Source organism: Benincasa hispida, chromosome 6 (assembly GCF_027475165.1).
Source record: "Benincasa hispida cultivar pf3 chromosome 6, pf3_genome.v1.1, whole genome shotgun sequence".
Lineage (NCBI taxonomy): Eukaryota > Viridiplantae > Streptophyta > Magnoliopsida > Cucurbitales > Cucurbitaceae > Benincasa > Benincasa hispida.
In genome coordinates this window covers 1,514,668-1,533,018 of record NC_143483.1, presented here as the reverse complement: position 1 = coordinate 1,533,018, position 18,351 = coordinate 1,514,668, and the positions used below count along the sequence as shown (strand labels likewise).

Here is an 18,351-nt window from a genome sequence, read left to right as displayed (position 1 = left end):
TTATACTTAGTAGGAATGTCATATTTGATGAAAATTCCATGCTTAACTCAACAGTGAATTCTTTTGTGATGTCTACTAAAGTGGAAGAAAGTATTAATGGTTATAAACAAGTGAAGATGCAATTCACATCAATTGTTAATGAATGACAATAACAAGGTGGAGAAGATCAACACCTTACTATAGAAATTGATATGCAACTAAAAACTCATGTGCCTGAACATCAGAAGTTGTTTTTCCTAAGAATTCTAGTTCACGAGTAGATCAATTGATATAGCTTGTGATAGAGCTAGAAGAGTCAGTGTTGGACCTCCTGTGAGGTATGGTTTTAAAGATATGGTTACTTTTGCGCTACAAGTTGCTGAAGAGGTGGATCCTCATGAGCCATCCACCTATAGATAAGTTATGTCATGTAGTGCATCTGCTCAATAGCTTGTGCTATAGGGGATGAGATGTAATCTCTTGACAAAAACCAGACTTGAGAATTAGTTAAACGGCCTAAGAAAAGAAAATTTGTCACTTGTAAATGGGTCTTCATGAAAAAGGAGGGAATATCACTTTCAGAGGGTATTAAATATAAAGCTCAAGTTGTTGCTAGAGAGTTCACACAAAGAGAAGGATTTTATTATAAGGAGATCTTCTCACCAGTAGTCAAACATATTTCTATCAGGGTGTTACTAGCTATAGTAGCACATCAGAATTTGGAATTTAAGAAACTACATGTGAAGACGGCTTTCTTACAAGTAGAGTTGGAGGAAGAGATTTAATGACCCAACCAGATGGGTTCCAGTGTCTAGATAAAGAATATTATGTTTGCAAGCTGAAGAAATCTTTGTATGGGCTAAAGCAGTCTCCAAGGCAATGATATAAACGATTTGATAGCTATATGATTAGACTTGGCTATAATAGGAGTCTGTATGATTATTGTGTATATCACAACAAAGTTGATGATGGTTCAATAATTTATCTACTTTTATATATAGATGATATGCTCATAGCTGCAAAGTCCAAGTATGACATTTAGAAATTGAAGAAACTTCTCAGTGCTGAGTTCGATGTGAAGGATTTAGGTGCTGCTCAGAAAATTTTGGGTATGGAGATCTATAGAGAAAGAGATAAAAATAAGCTCTTCTTGTCACATAAAAACTATATTGTCTAGGTTTGGTATGTCATCAGCTAAGCCTATAAATACTCCCAGTATTGCAAATGCCCATTTTTCATCTGGGCTTTCACCACAGTCTGAAGCTGAGAAGGAGTATATGTCTCGAGTTCCTTATGTTAGTGCAGTGAGAAATTTGATTTATACTATGGTCTGTACTAGGTCTGACCTTGCTCATGCTGTTAGTATTGTCAACGGGTTCATGGGTCAACCTGGGAAGGAGCATTGTCAAGTTGTTAAAAGGATTTTTCGTTATCTTAGAGGTACATCTGATGATGTTTTCGTTTATGGGAATGACATAAAGTCTTTGGTGATTGGTTATTCTGATTTTGACTATGCTGGAGATGTTGACAGTAGAAGGTCTATGATTGGCTATGTGTTCACTTTAGGCGATTTTGTTGTTAGTTGGAAGGCAAACTTACAGCTTATAGTTACTCTATCTACTATTGAAGCAGAGTACATGGCCTTGACAGAAGCTACTAAAGAGGGAATATGGTTAAGAAGGTTAGTTGGTGATCTTGGTTTGCATCATAACCAAGCTATTGTATATTGTGATAGATTAAGTGAAATGCCTAGTTAAGGATCAAGTTCATTATGAGAGAACTAAGTACATCGATGTAAAATATCACTTCTTAAGAGGTGAGTTGAGAGTTAAAGTGATGAAAATTGGTACTGCTAATAACTCTGCTGATATGTTCGCCAAACTGGTTCTACAAGGCAAGTACCAACGTTGTTTGGACTTGCTGAATGTTTTGAATTGTTAGTCCCTTTGTGGGACACTTTGAGGAATGAAGGAGAAGTCTAGGTACACCTGGCAATCTTGTTTATGTTGTATCTAGTACATTTGTTATCTGAAAGAGAATTCAAGTCAAGGTGGAGATTTGTTGGAATGTTGAATTTGTTTATTGGCTTCGTATTTAGCATATTTATTTATTTGTAATTATTTATTATTATGATCCTAGGATTTAGAGTAGTGCACTATATAAACTCTCTAACCCTTGAAGCAAAAAAAATATGTCAAATTTAGAAGCAAAAATGTCCATGCATATCTTATAGTTAAGAAATTTTAAGGCCAAATATTTTCATCCCACACGTATGTGTGCAAACTCCTTTCATTTTAGATCGAGACAGTGGTTCACGACTCAACCTAAATTGCAATGAAAAAACACATAAAGTCTAAAGCAACTCATACTCCCTTTTCCATGTGGATTTCTCAAGCATTTACCCACAAAAAATACTTATGTGCAGTCAGACTGCATCCAATTAAAACGTGTCACATGAAATTTTTTTAAAATGATTAAAAAATTGTATAGGGAAATGGAGAGTAAGACTGCACCTAATCATTACTTTTTACCCACCCCCCATCTGTGCATAAAATCCTCAGATCAAAATTCTTTCTCCTTTACATTCTACACTTGTCCTACCACGGCCACTTCTTTTACACACCAATTTCTTCAAATAGCGAACTAAGAAATCCAAAACCTAACTCTCTTTTTTTTTTTTAAAAAAATAAGGGTCTTTCTTCTTATTTTCTTACAATGATTTGTCTCTTTCTTATGTACAGGAGTTGAATTCTTTCTTATGTACAAGAGTTGAATTCTTATTTTCTTATGATGGTTTGTCTCTTTCTTATGTACAAGAGTTGAATTTTTAACCAAATTAGAAAAACATAAACTAATTTCTAAAAACTAATTTTTTTACGTTTTCAAATTTTGACTTTGTTTTTGAAGATATTAGGAAAAAATTGACAATCAAGCTAGAAATTTAGAGATGAAAAAGGTGTTTATGTACTTAAATTTTAAAAAACTAAATGGTTATCAAATGAGACCTAAATTATTACCGTATTTAAAGTAAAGGGATAAATTGTTACTTTTTTTCTTCTTTTTTCTGAAAAAGGGAAAAATTGTTACTCTTAAACAAGCTCAAAGATTCAAAATGGTCTTTAAAAAAAACAAATTATCGTGTTGGAATGTTTTTAACTAGCATAATTGTGTTATGAAAGATCATTCTTCTTCTCAAATTTTGCGAAGTATATATTATAAATTCTCACCCTTAAAGTTTCAATGACACAAGCATAAGCATGGCAGTTTTTGCCTTTATGTTCAATTTATCCACAACGGTTCTCTCCTCTCTTTTTTTTTTTTTTTTTTTTTTTTAAGAAAAATGGATATGAATGTCTCTCATACCATATTAATTTCAATACAAACTATAAAAAAATAAGTAAATAAATAAATTAGATTTGATCGTCAATAGCTATAGAGTAATCTCCAAAAACTAGCTCCCAAATTTCAACCTAAAGTGGCTCTAATCTAATGTTCTATTTCTCTAATGTGATCTCATCAATTTCTTATTATATATATATAGTAATTTATTAACACATGGTTTATCTTTTAATTTAATGACCCTTCAAACGAAAATTAGGACTAGTTGCACCAAAGCACATATTTTCAAACTAATCTTCCTTTTTAATGACGGAATAAACTCAATTCTTTCTTTATCAACTATTGATATATATTCTTTTATTGTTATTTTCTTCTAAATAATTCCAATTCTTTGAAAATCAAAGAAAAGAAATCAAATTTGATTCACTGAAATGAAAACAAAATTGTAAAAATATTTGTTAAAGTAATTAGCATGGACAGTGGGGTATCCGGAATTTCACGATAGGAGCATAAATTTATACAAAATTAGAAGTTTAGCTCTTGGACTTTCATATTTGTGTTTATGCATAGTTCTTGAACTTTGAAAAATGTCTAATTGGTTCATAAATTCTTGATTTTTGTATCTAATAGATTTCTAAAACACCAAATTTACTTCTAATAGGTCTATTACATTTTTGAAATACTAAAAATTAAATATTATATCATACATTAAATTATAATGTATCTATTAATTATAAAATTGAAAATTCACGGTTGACAAAAAAAATTATTCAATAAAATGATTATTTTTAAAACATTTTTAATAGTTTTGAGACCTCTATTATATATAAAATTAAAAATTTATAAATTTATTATACATTTTAAAGGAGTTATTATATTCAAAAATTGAAAATTTAGCAAATTTATTACTCACGACTCTCAAACTTGATACTGAACATTTAAAATAATAATAATAATAATTTCTAAAGAAGTAGAACTTATAGATTTTTTTAAAAAAACAAGTTGAAAATTAAAATAACCTACAAATATATATAAACATGAAAAAAAAAAAAGGAATAACAAAAAACCCTCCTTCATTAAATTATAAGTGAAATAGGATAATTATATATTAAAATAACACTATATACTTCTTAAGGGGATACGTGCCCCCTTAGCTCGTTAATAGATCCACTCCTGAGCATGAGTTTCAAAAGAGAAGATGAAGTTTTTATAATAATGTACGAACAATTCATATTTAATATTGTTTGTCTTTTTATTTTCACAAATTCCTTGTATTCTTAACGATCAGTCCGGGATAGAATAAAGAGAATACATTCCCATAAAAAATTTATTCTTCAATTTATTCTTCAATATTTCAAAAATAAATATACCTCAAGTAAGTGCTCAAAGGTGAATTGATATAATGTTTCATGTGACGCCATGAGTAATATATATTCTTAAGAATAAGATTTCTTATTCTTTTTATTCTGGAAATAGTGCTTAGAATCATAGACAACTATGTAAGATTCTAATTGGAATGTTATGATAGTTTATAGTGATAAATGATATTTATTTTTGGTTAATGATATTGATGCTTAAATTTTATTTAACTGTTGTACATTATTTAATGTATCAATAATTGAATAAATAAGTATATTTTAATTAATTATGTAATCTAATTAATAGAGATTATGTACAATTTAACTAATTATCATATGTAACAGATGTATAATTTTAATTGAATAATTTAGAATTATCATTAAAAGATAATCCTTAAAATACATTAATTTAAAACATTATAGTTAGCTAATTGATGTTAATTGACTAATCAATATTTTGAATAACATAATTCATTGTATTAATTTAGTATATATACACTTATGAATAAAAAATAATTAAGTATTTATTTCATTTAATCAATCCATTATTTTTTATTTTTTACAATTGGCGGGTCTTAATTTAATAATTTATTATCAACTAAATTTTGTATTATATTTTGATCATAAGTTTCAAGTAAACATTTTAAATTTTAAATTAATTTAAACTAACTCATAATACTATATCAAAACCAAACTAAGATGTAAAAAAATAAGAAAAGGGAGAAAGATAAGGGATTTAAAAATAATAATAATAATAAATCAATCAATAAATCAATAAAAATAAAAATTAAAAAAAAAAAAAAAAAAAAAAAAAAAAAAAATTACTTTATGAAGGGTCTAAAATACCCTTATATGCGGCTATAAAAAAGCATGGGAATTACTTATTTCCACAACTCATTTTCCAAACCTTCAAACAAAGGCTTTCATATACCATTTCTTAGGAGTAAATACGATCAGTCGAAGCCAGTTTTTCGACCAAATTGATACCAAATCGACTATGGTCGCTTTAGTAAATATTCAAACCGACCTCGACCGTTGAAGAAGAAAAGTCAGTGGATCTTGGTCGATTTTATTCTTAAAATTTTTTTTTTAAATTTTTATATTTGAAATTTTTCCAAACTGACACCGACCGATCCCTATTCTTCTTTGACTGATCGACTTCAGTTTGGTCAATCAACCCGATTTTTCGGTATCTCTACCATTTCTTCTCATTCACATCTCCACTTTTATCTCCATTCTCATAATCCTAATATAGTTTAATGATAAATCAAGAAAAGATAGTGATGACACATTTTCTAATATCTTTTTTAAGAGCTCCCATAATAACAAGGAGAGAAGCGAAACCAAATCGGTTATGTTTCTCTTCAAGTTATTGTGGAAGCTCTTGAAACTATTAGAAAATGTTAGAGATGGAACCTCGTGAAAATATTAAGGTAGAATCTTAAACTCGTATTTTATTTCTTCACTCAAAGATCTCTCATTTTCATCTATTGGTTTTGGTTTTGGTTGAAAAAAAGATGAACTAATTGCTAAATTCAATGCGTGTTAGAACATATCTTATGATTAAATACGATACACTTACATTTTAGTTTGAATAAGCTTAATCATTTTGATTTAATTCTAAAAGAAATTAAAATATTGTCTTTAGGAATGCGCATGATAATTCTTATACTTAGTAATAGAGATGTCCAAAAAATTCATGGGTCGAGGCCTTGCAGAACGGGAAATCCCCAAATACACGAAAAATAGGAGAGGGAGTAGGGAATTTTTTTTTCCCATTTGCAAGTTGGGGCCGGAGACGGGGAATATATTCCCCCACCCCGTCCCCGTCCCGCCCCAACTTTTATATATAAATTATAAATTTATAATATATATATATATATATATATATATATATATATTAATATTGTAGATTTTATTAGGATAATTATGAAAGTTTTAATTATTTAAGTTTAAGACTTTATTACTTTAATTCCTTATATATTGTAATATTTAAGATAGAGTGTTTTAATTGTTAAATTTTAATTCATAAAAATTATAAGAATTTAGCATTTTAATTATATCTTTTTAAATTGAATGTGTATTATTGTTTTTATTACCAAAATTGATAATATTTTATTTAAATAAAAGTTATATTGGATATGTTCAAGGAGTTATTAAAATATATTTAATTGAAATTAAAAAATTGTTAGAAAAAAATGATGACGAAAAATCTTTCCGCGGGGAATCTGATCCCCATGAAATCTCCACGGGAAATTTCTGTCCCGTTCCCCGTAAAAAAGTTCACGAGGATGGGAAATGGAATAGGGGACGAAGAGGGCTTCTCCATCCCCACCACGCCCATGGACATCTCTACTTAGTAACTTAATGAATGGTTCTTAAAAACAAACAATGTTTTCAAAAAGCAATCGTGAGAACCAAATATTAAAGAACAGTGTACCTCAAGTCTTTAACTCCTTGAATATATTAAAGAATATATGGTCTAAACAAAAGCCATAAGATCAAATCCTTAGGCTATCTTCCACTTCTATATATATGTTGATTTAAATAGGATATATATATATATATATATATATTGATTTAAATTAAACAAAATATATTAATAGAAATGCAATCAAAGACGCACGTAAGTTAAGATCGAAGAAGATAGCACACGTATATTACCATCCAAAAAAAAATCATACATATGAACAAAATTTTCCAAACCAAAATGAGGGAAAAAATAAATAAACAAAGCTAATCTATGTGATATTTCTCACCATGGTGTCTAAAAACTTGCAGCAACTCAAGAAGGTGAGCTTAATATGGTATCTTGAGCAAATATTTGGCGCAAAACAAATATTGAGGTAAGTTGACAACTTCCATGTGAACATTAAACTCGTGATGCCATATGGGAGCAAATAAGAGTGTCAAGAAATACTACATGATAAGCTAAAAGATATGTGGTACAAGATCTCAACGGATAAGAGTCCATTTGGGTTGATTTAGAAAAAATTATTTTTCAAAAATTAGGAAAATGTCAAAAAAGATAAATACAAGATAAAGTGGATCTAAGACCAAATAAATTCAGGTATCAACTAATCATTGATCCAATCAGAATTAAACCTAATTTATGTAGGGTAAAGGAAATATCCATCTCATCCTAGGAGGAAATGTAAATACTTCAGGTCCTTCTCAATTTAAATACATTATTATAATTTCATATGAGGTAATTTGAACTTAATCTAGAACTTAAACTTCTAACTTCGTCTCCATTCTATAGTTCTTCATCTTTGATTTTGGCATCGAAGTCGTTTTGCAGGTTCTGTCTTCCTCAAATTACAAATTTACCGTTGTCATCATGTGAAGGCCATGTTGAAAATGGTGTCCTAAATCTTTTGTATTCTCGTAGTTTGTAAATATTTGTAAACAAATTGTTATTAATAAAATAGTTGTTATTTTATGTGCACTAACTCAATCCAATAAACTAAGAACCTAGGTTATTTTATGTAACTTAAACATGTATGTGGAGACATATAGGTAGATCATGTTTAAGTAATAACCTGAACAACCTGTAATAGATGGATAAGGTTGGGTACCTTTTCTTAGTGACACTATAGATATGACCCGCTTTGTAATTGTTTTAATTGTTGTAAAGTGTTACAAATGATCTGATTCTGATCATTTATGTGGAGACATGTGAACAGAGATATCCTATACAAAGAGTTTGTATAAGACCAGACCACGAAATGATTAGTCTCTTTTTATAACATCATTGCTAGAAGAGACTTACATTTCACTAGATGACCGTAGGTGACTTGACCTTAATCCTGAGTGAGTTGCTAACTCTTACCTATGAAGGTGATCCTTTGATTTGTATGGGTGAGAGTGGTCATATTCGTCAACTCAATAAACCTACAATTTCGGGGATTCGTCTAAATGGGGAGCTAAGAACTCAACTACACAAGATGAATTGCTTCCTTAAAAGTTGATTCAGGGTCTTGAACAATGAGGGCCCCTCACTCTCTCACTGGCCAGAGAAGGGTCTAGTTGTAATGGGACTATGACTAATTGTTCATTAGAGGGATCAATAGTACTTAAGGAGTTAGATGTAATTACAAGTGTAAAACGGTAATTTGACCTAGCTATACTTACGAGCAATGTGTGAAGGGTCAACGCATTGTTGATTGGTTATATCCAATGGATACAAAAATATATCTATAATGTGAAGAGTACAACTATCACTACAAGAAGTTCTAGAGTGTCGGGAGTTAGGTCGTGGGGAAAAACCGTCTCTCCCGACGACGTAAAGGCCCGTCGGGAGTTCCTGGGGAACTCCCAACGACGTAAAGGTAGGAAATGTATGGCGTGTATCATTTGCTGCATTTACTAATACATCACACTATTGACATATTTTTTTTTCAAATGTAGGAAATGTCTATGACGAACAGGAAGAATAAAGAGAAATTACCGTTCGACCACGTAGGTGGATCGAAGTCATTCCTGCAAATTCAGGCAAAGGAGGGTCGAGAAATAGGACGTGTTGACCTATTTAAGGAAACACACTCTACAGGTGGCAAGTTTGTGAACGAGGCAGCTGAAAATGCACATGTAATATTTTTTGCTTTACTATCGTGTTTTTTTTCACTTTTAAATTTGGTCGCTCGTTCTTACCCATTTAATTATTATGTCTAGCATCAAATGTTGGAATTACAATCCAGCCCCACTCTAGAAGGTTCTCAACCACTAACAGGGGATGAAATCTGTGAGACGGTTTTGGGTAGACGACCCAGATATTCAAAAGGCCTAGGTTGGGGCCCTAAGCCTAAGTCAAGAAGAAGTAACATCTCATCAAGCTCATCATCTACTCAAGGAATGGAGGCGGGAATGGAGGAATTGAGAGCCAATTTCTAACAGTCTTAGTTGAGGATTAAAGAACTTGAAGACGTTCAGGAAAAAAATGCAAGAGGATTATGCAAGACAAATGGAAGAAATGAAAAAAATGATTGAAGACATGATACGATTACATAGAGGAGACCCATCAAATTAGGTATGATTACTACATTATTTAGTTGTCTAATATGTTGCTATCCTGCAGTTATGGTAGCAAAGTAGTTATGTCTTAAGTAGCTTTATGATAATTAAAGAATTGTTGGCTATCCTACAGTTATGGTAGCCAAACAACTGGATTTTGATGTGTTTTTTGTTGGCTATCTTCTTGTATTTATGAATGTTTACGAAGTTTAATGTGTTGGGGGGGAGGAGTTGAGATTGGGTTAAACCATTTTGGGGATAAATTTGAGTTATATGTGTGTTGGTCATTGTTTACTCGTTTTGTATGTTTTTGATGTTCGGGAGGTTCCATGTTTGTCGTGGGGGTGGGTAGAGTTTCATTACACCCGTTTTGTCCTTGAACTTGGCTATTTTGTGTATTTATGAATGTTTACGAATTTTAATGTGTTGTGAGGAGGGGGGGAGGGGGGTTGAGATTGGGTTAAACCATTTTGGGGACAAATTTGAGTTTTATGTGTGTTGGTCATTGTTTATTCGTTTTGTATGTTTTTTATGTTCGGGAGGTTCCATGTTTGTCGTGGGGGGTGGGTAGAGTTTCATTACACCCGTCTTGTCCTTGAACTTGGCTATCTTGTGTATTTATGAGTGTTTACGAAGTTTAATGTGTTGTGGTGGGGGGTTGAGATAAACCATTTTGGGGACGAATTTGAGTTTTATGTGTGTTGGTCATTGTTTACTCGTTTTGTGTGTTTTTTATGTTTGGGAAGTTCTATATTTGTCGTGTGGGGTAGGTAAAGTTTCATTACGTCCGTCTTGTCCTTGAACTTGGCTATCTTGTGTATTTATGAATGTTTACGAAGTTTAATGTGTTGTTGTGGTGGGGGTGGGGGGAGGGGTTGAGATAAACCATTTTGGGGACGAATTTAAGTTTTATGTGTTTTGGTCATTGTTTACTCGTTTTATGTGTTTTTTTATGTTCTGGAGGTTCCATGTTTGTCGTGGGGGGTGGGTAGAGTTTCATTACACCCGTCTTGTCCTTGAACTTGGCTATTTGTGTATTTATGAATGTTTACGAAGTTTAATGTGTTGGGGGGGAGGGGGTTGAGATAAACCATTTTGGGGACAAATTTGAGTTTTATGTGTGTTGGTCATTCTTGAGGCGTTTTGTGTGTTTTTGATGTTCGAGAGGTTACATGTTTGTTGTGGAAGGTGGGGTAGAGTTTCATTACCACCCGTATTGAAGTTTGAACGTGTTGTGGATGTTTATCAATATAACATTTCAATGTTTTTGTTTTATTGTAGAATGTTGTTCGGAGATGAGCTGGCACAATTTTTGAAGATGTTGTGTTCGAGACGTGTTCTAGATGTTGTTTTGATTTTATTTCTTTTATGTATTTGTAATATGAATGTTTATGAAATTCTAGTATCGACTTCGTTTGGATATTGTAATTTTTTATTTACTTGTTATAATATGGACTTCATTTTCGTTTTTTAATTATGTGAATCTTTATTTGGTTTAATATGTTTTATAGGTTTTTAGATCAAATTTTAAAAAATTACAAACTATATATTAAATTTTAATACTCCCCACGTATATAGTATCTCCCGACGCATAGAACAACCGTCGAAAGTTCGGGATCTCCCGACGCACTTTAAAACGGCGTCGAGAGTTATGGGGGAACTCCCAATGCCCTATATGTGCGTCCGGAGTTCCCCCATAACTCCCGACGCCATTTTAAAGTGGGTCGGGAGAGCCTCTCCCGACGAATAAATGGTCGTCGGGAGTTTGGTCGGGAGAAACTCGTCGGGAGAGGATCTCCCGACGAATTTTTCACACTTTTTCAACGAAATATGACATCGGGAGAAGTCAGATTTCTTGTAGTGTATCAATCTTTAGTGGAGTAACTTGCAATTAAGGAAGGTTGATTAATTTAATTAAAGAGTTTAATTAATTAATCAAGTATCATTGGGGCTTCAATCTATAGGTCTCGTTAGCTCAATTAGGATTATTGATAATTGAATTAATTTTGGATTAATTTGAATTGTTTAACTTAATTAAAGGGAATTAATTATATTAGATATCATTAATATAATGTATATGATACTATACAATATAAAATTTTGATAAGAGAAATAAATATTTGAATATGACTCAAATATTAATTATATGAATATGATTCAAATATTAATTATATAAACATTGATTCATATAAAAAATATAGATTAAAATTAATATGAATGTGATTCATACTAATACCATAGGTTATATGAGAGATTAATAAACTATATATTATATTATATATAATATAATATAGACTATAGATTATATGTTATATATGATATAACATATAGTTTTATTAATATATAATAAGATGGTTATTATATATATTCAAAATTCAAATTTATGAAATATGATTTAATTTTGAAGTTCAAATAATGGAGAGGGAGTTATTTTTATAACCACCCTCTCCCTTTTTAATCTCTCAATATATGAAGCACAGAGAAATTGTAGGAGTGTACAGTTTTGTTCATCTTCATCCTCTCAATCCTCTCCGCTCTCTTCCCAGTGTCTAGAGAATAACGAGAGGAAATCGTCTGTTCATGACCGTGCTGTGATTTGGGAGAGGAAATCGAAAAAACGTATATCTTCAAGGGTGAGTTCTCGATTCCTTTTTTTTTTCCCCTTTGTAAATCAGAGTTGTAAAAGTATGCTTGATGAATTTTGTTTACCATTTTTCTGTCCTCTACTTTATTTGGCTCTATAAAATATAGATTGGGACTCAATTGCATTCACATGCTTCCGCTACGGGTATTCAAAACTCTTCAGGTCGAGTATGTTTTTCCTGTCTAGATTTTGACATCAACAATAATCTTGGGCTAATTGTCACAAATAGCATTAAAAAGTTTTCATTTTTCACTAATAATACTTTTTTTGGCCAATTGTTTTAATAGCAATCTTGGTGCTATCTCAGTCGGGTTTCATACGAGACCAAAACAAAATTTTTAAAAATGGTACATTTCAACTATAAATTTTATGCTTGGTGAAAATCTCAGCCAGCATAAGGACCATGAAGACCAAGATAAAAGACCAACATAAGAATTATAGAATATAAGTTTATAAGATTTTATTGTTTTGATTTTCTAGGTGAGATTTGAAAGGTTTTTTTTAAAAAAAAGAGATTTGAGGAGGGTTTTTTTTTAATTTTATTTTGGCCAAAAAGGTAAATGTGAGTTTACAAGATTTCATGTTTTGATTTTCTAGGTGAGATTTTGATACTTTTTTTTTAGAGATTTTTTAGGAGTTTCTTTTTTTCTTTTTTTTTTTTCGCCAGAAGGTAAATGTGAATTTTTTTTATAAATTGACTAGAAACCAAATAAGGGACAAAAAAAAAAAAAAAGCCATCACTCTTCCCAAAAGAAAATTGATCACACGAAATGCAAAAACGACTAACCAAAATTTTCACTTTGTTTTTTTCATCGTTCTAATCGAGATTCCACCAAGAAAATCTAGAAAGTTGATAATTCAAATGCGCTATCAAAAGAAGCATTAAAAGTCTTTATTTTTGTCTTAGTATCGATTTTGATCGAGATACACTAAAACGAGTCATCAAAACAATTTGCCTAAAACAGTGCTATAGGTAAAAAGATGAAAGATTTTTTGTTTGATTGCTTACAAACTCTAATCCTGGTCAATGTAAAACAATTAGCTCATCCCCAAAACTAGTTTGGGCTTTCTTGTTTTTAGGAGAGTTTGGTTTAAGATTTTATAGATATCTAATAATAAATAATGTCTGAGAATATGATGTTTAGGAATAAAATGTCTTGATTGAGTTTAGTTATGTGTGGGAATGAGAATAGAATGTCTAGGAATGTGTTAATATTTTTTTTATGCAATTATAAAGTAAAATTAATCAAAATTAGTTTCTATAATTAATTTTTGTTTGTTAATATTTTTATTACATATTAAGTTATTAAATCAATTTTAGGCCATTAAATTTTGATTAAATTTACCCACTCATTCTCCCGTTTAATATACTTATTATCAATTAAACTTTTTTATTGCATATTTATATTATCAATTTTCTATTTAAAAATATTGGTAATTAATTAAATATCTATTTTTTTATGTAGTTTTGTTAATTGAAGAGTTAATTAGCTAAATATTTAATGTCAATTATAAGTCTTATATATACACAAAAGAAGTTGATATAAACTAATTGATTTTAAATATCAAACAATGTTTTAATTTTAAAGGAAAAAAAGAACTATAATTATAGATTAAACTAGAAGTACAAGTATACAAAATTGCTTAATTGAAAAAAAAAAAAAAAAAAAAAAAAAAACTTATTTTATCATTAATATATTTTTAAGGAATAGATAATAATTTTAATAAATAATTTATGATGTCAACATATATTATCAATAAAAGGAGATTTAAGAGAATATAATTATAGTTATTCATATTTTTTTAAAGAGATTATGGTTTTCATATTAATTCATAATAATAGAATAAATTATTTAATTAGCATTATTATTAATAAAATTAATTATATATGGCAATTACAAATTTAATTTAAACATATTTATAAAAATTAAATAAATTAAACAATATCAAGAAAGAAGTAAAACAAATGAAATGAAAAGATAAAAAGTAAGAAAGAGAGAAAAACTATGAGAAATGGAAAAGACTACATATTTGAGTGGTTATAAAAAAACCTCCATAAATGAGAATATGAAATGTCCTTGAAATAAGATATTCTCATTCTTAAAGTTGAAAACTTGTAATAAATATGGTGATAAAATATCATTTTTCATTCCCACCTCTTATTTTCATAAACCAAATAGACCTTTAGAATTGTAAGCAGGTTTCTCATGTGAGACCTAAACTCCAAGTTATGATAGGAGTCCCACCAAATAAATCATGTCTTTTTTTATTATTATTATTATTTATAGATGTTGCCATCATAATTTATTCCCCAAATATGTAATTTAGCCAATTAGGGCTACAATTAGTCTTAACTCTTTCCCTTTTGTACTCTAGCTCTGGTGTATAAGTTCCTTTGTAAATCTTTTGGTACAATATCAAAGAATTAATCAGTAACGAGTTTGGTTTGTCACATTCAATTCCACTATATGATATAATGATATAATACTACACATAACATCCTTCTAGGTACGAGTGTAATCCATTCAGTTTGGATGTCAAACCAAAATCAAATAACCATATTATATTGAGAAATATAGAAAACCGAACCAAATCAAATAATCTGAAATCGTTTAATCAACGATTCAGTCAATTGGGTTTAACAGTTTGCCGTTTGGCTAATGGCAAATATAAGTGAATTGGGTTGCACCTTGAAACATTGAAACAAATGGCATTCATTGAGCTTTGAAGTGAAGGTGGATAATTCTACCATGTAAAATAAAATTTTGCATCTCCCCCAAACAACCATATATATAGAGAAATACAGTAAATAGAACCAAACCATTATGAATTCAAAACCAATATGATTTGAACCACTTAACCGAAGGTTTAGTCAGTTTGGTTTGGTGGTTCACCGTCTGGGCTAATGAAAAATATAGGCGAATTGGGTTGCGTCTGTAAACATTGGAACAAGCCATGTCCAAGATGCGAAGTAAGGCTAGACAATTTTACCATGCAAAATAAAGTTTTGCATCTTCCCTAGCTTGGTCCCGTGACCGTAAATCTACGGTTTCAATTCAACATAGTATGCATGATGTGCTCAGGAAGCAGACCATATTGATATGGCATCTACATGTAACCAAAGAAAAGGATAACAAAATAACAAACACGAAAGAGAAAATGAAGGAAGACAAACAGGTAAATATTGAGTAAATAACTATGGTAAATACATAGTAAAACATTCCTAACAATTTTAAAAAAGAGATTTTAATAATTTCAAAATCACTCCCAAACAATGTCGTTGAGAATACTTATAAAAGTGCACAAAAACAGACATGGCAATAAGCTTAACAGATTTTACAAGCAATAGAGCTATGCAGAGAGTACCGGACGTGGTTTGTGCCCAATGAATGCTTCACGAAGCTCTTGATAGCCACTCCTGTAATGCTCCAAAGAGAAACAAAGCTGCCTTATGGCCTCCCTTTTCCCTTCAGCCCCATCCTCTATCATAGTCTTTTGCTTGTTCACTTCTTCTTCCAACTCTAAGAGTCTCAATTTCAAATCATCAATTTGTTTGTTCTTCCTTTCAGATCCTTCAATCAAGTTCGTCTTCTCTACTTGTAGATGTTGCAGGTCACCTTCCAATTCATGGACATGAGATTCTCTGGATTCTTTATCAGCTAAAAGTGAATTAACCATTGCACTTGCTTCGTCTTTCTCAGCCATTAGCATATCATATTTTAGTTTTAGTTCGTCGTGGTTTTGATTCAAAGCTGCCAAACCTTGGCTTTTTACATAAAGTTCTTCCTTCAACTGACTAATCTCTCCTTGCAAAACTGTCAAGTGAGAGTTGTGGAGAGCTTTCGTTTCAGTTTTCTCAGCTTCAACTTGTCTGAGAATGTCGGTCTGCATCTGTTCTTTCTCGGCATGAAATCGTTCCTGTGAAACTTGAAAAGCAGTTTCTAATTCCTTGACTTGTAGATGGTGATCAGATTTTGTAATCTCGAGTTCATGCGTAAGCCTTGTGACCTTGTCACTTGAACTTTTGAGCATTTCTTTGCTCGTTTCTAACTCTTGAATCAATCTCTCAATCTTTGAATCAGATTGTAAAGCCCGAGTTTCCAATTGTTCTATTTGCCTCTTTTTCACTTGAAGATCAGCCTCCATTTCTTGCTTGTCTTTTTCAGCTAACTCAAGCTGGGCCTGCAATCCTTCTGATAGCCAAATTGCTGTTTCATTCTTCTCAAGCTCACTCTTTAATCTACTTACCTCATTTTCAGATGACTGAAGCTTTGCATTCGAAACTTTTAGCTCTTCCTCAATCTTGGCGATTTTATCATGTAATTCATCATAATTTACCTTGTGATTGTCTTCTTCACCAACCCAAAATCCCCTTTTACTGTTTGGAAGCTCAGTTTCTATCCCAAGAAGTTTTTTCTTCAACCCCTGGCTATCTCTTTCAGAACGTGAAACCACATAGTTATTGTCGACAGATGAGTTAAAAGATTCTGACTCAGAGTCCGATGAAGAAGGAGAAGATTCAGTTCCATCCTTCAGAGAAAGACTGGAGCTACCACCACCTGAATCAAAAGAGATATCCAACCCTCTATTGCTTGTCAAATTGAAACCCTGTTTTTGGTCCGAACTTAATTCTGGAGTGCCTTGAGGAGATCCACAATCAGAATAAACCGGCACCTGCAATTGTAGCTCCGGCGATAACACATTTTCAACTAATGATTGATACAAGCGGGAGAACTCCTCAACTTGAGAATCCATATCAGCACTCTTCGGGAAATTATCACTATTTTCTTTGATCGTCTTCAGCATCTGTTCAACACTCCGATTCATATCTGTAAGAGAAAAGACTCTCCGATTAATTTTGTAATTTCCGAAGTTATGCGTGACCTAACTTAGAGCACAAATCAATCTTCGTGATAACGACAAAAGTAATAGAAGAGGGTTCTGTATTATAGAAAGCGTTTTGAGCTAATAAGACTTACTACCACTAATGAATGAAGCCTTATTACGTTAGGCTTGAACAAGAAACCAGAAAACACAATCACAAAGACTACTTACCTTCAAGACTATTTGATAGCCATTTAAATCTGTTCTGAATGTCAGCCTCAGGCCAAAATGGTTTCAGCTTCTTCAATTCCGGACTTTCCATACGAACACAAGCACCGATCCAAAAATCTGCAGGAAAGCCTTCAAGTCAGAGTTCGAAGAAGAACCTCGAACAATTTCTTCCTAGATATATAGTACAAATTAATCAAATACAGCTAGAATCTGAAATGAATTTCATCAAGCTGATCCAAACTAAAAGAAATGTTCGCAGCTTAAGGCAATCAATCACCGAAGCATCTACTCCAAAATAACACACAAGGCGAACAATCCTTGGAACAAATTATAGAAAAGAAAGCAGAGGAGACAGTAGAATGAAATATGCAGAATCCATCAACAAAAGCACGCATCTGAAATGAATTTCATCAACAAGATCCAAACCAAACGAAATCTTTGCAGCTCAAAACAATTACAGAAGCATCTACTCCAAAACAATATAAAAGACGAACCAATCCTTGGAACAAATTATAAAAAAAAGAAAGCACATGAACAAAACCACACATCTGAAATGAATTTTATCAAGAAGATCCAAGCGAAAAGAAATATTTGCAGCTTAAAACAATTGCAGAAGCATCTACTCTAAAACAACACACAAGACGAACCAATCCGTGGAGCAAAATGGTAAAATGAAAGGAGATGAGGGAGTACCTGATGAACTTGGAAGTCGATGAAGAACGCAGAGAGATCTGGAATTCAATGGGAGGAGAGAAAGTTGAAAAGCGAGAGTGATTGATTGGGGGAAAAAGTGGGGGCGGATTGAGAGCGAAGAAACGTAGAGGACAATGAGAAAAGTTTTGAAAGAGTAAGAACAGTAAACAGAGAGCGTAAGAGGAAGACAGGGAACTAAATGACACTTTTAATGATCAAAATAGTGGAAATAACGATAACTACTAAGATTCCATTTTTCAAATTCTGGCT

At 31.5% G+C, this 18,351-nt stretch overlaps 1 protein-coding gene and 1 pseudogene across 2 annotated transcripts; one reads left to right on the top strand and one right to left on the bottom strand.

Moving 5' to 3' along the window:
* Positions 1 to 1,163: 1,163 nt before the first annotated feature.
* Positions 1,164 to 1,736, top strand: LOC150035330 (secreted RxLR effector protein 161 pseudogene; annotated as a pseudogene).
* A 13,757-nt stretch (positions 1,737 to 15,493) lies between these two features.
* LOC120079455 (protein NETWORKED 4A-like) lies at positions 15,494 to 18,351 on the bottom strand. 2 transcript variants are annotated; one of them, XM_039033645.2, is made up of 3 exons: positions 18,082 to 18,351; positions 17,389 to 17,505; positions 15,494 to 17,162 (listed from the first exon to the last, which is right to left on the bottom strand). In XM_039033645.2, the coding sequence occupies exons 2-3, from the start codon at positions 17,477 to 17,479 to the stop codon at positions 15,685 to 15,687; spliced, it is 1,569 nt and encodes a 522-aa protein (XP_038889573.2). In that variant the 5' UTR covers positions 17,480 to 17,505; positions 18,082 to 18,351; the 3' UTR covers positions 15,494 to 15,684. The 2 variants fall into 2 exon arrangements, with proteins under 2 accessions (XP_038889573.2, XP_038889574.2); XM_039033646.2 differs by having other exon boundaries at positions 17,389 to 17,559; positions 18,082 to 18,281.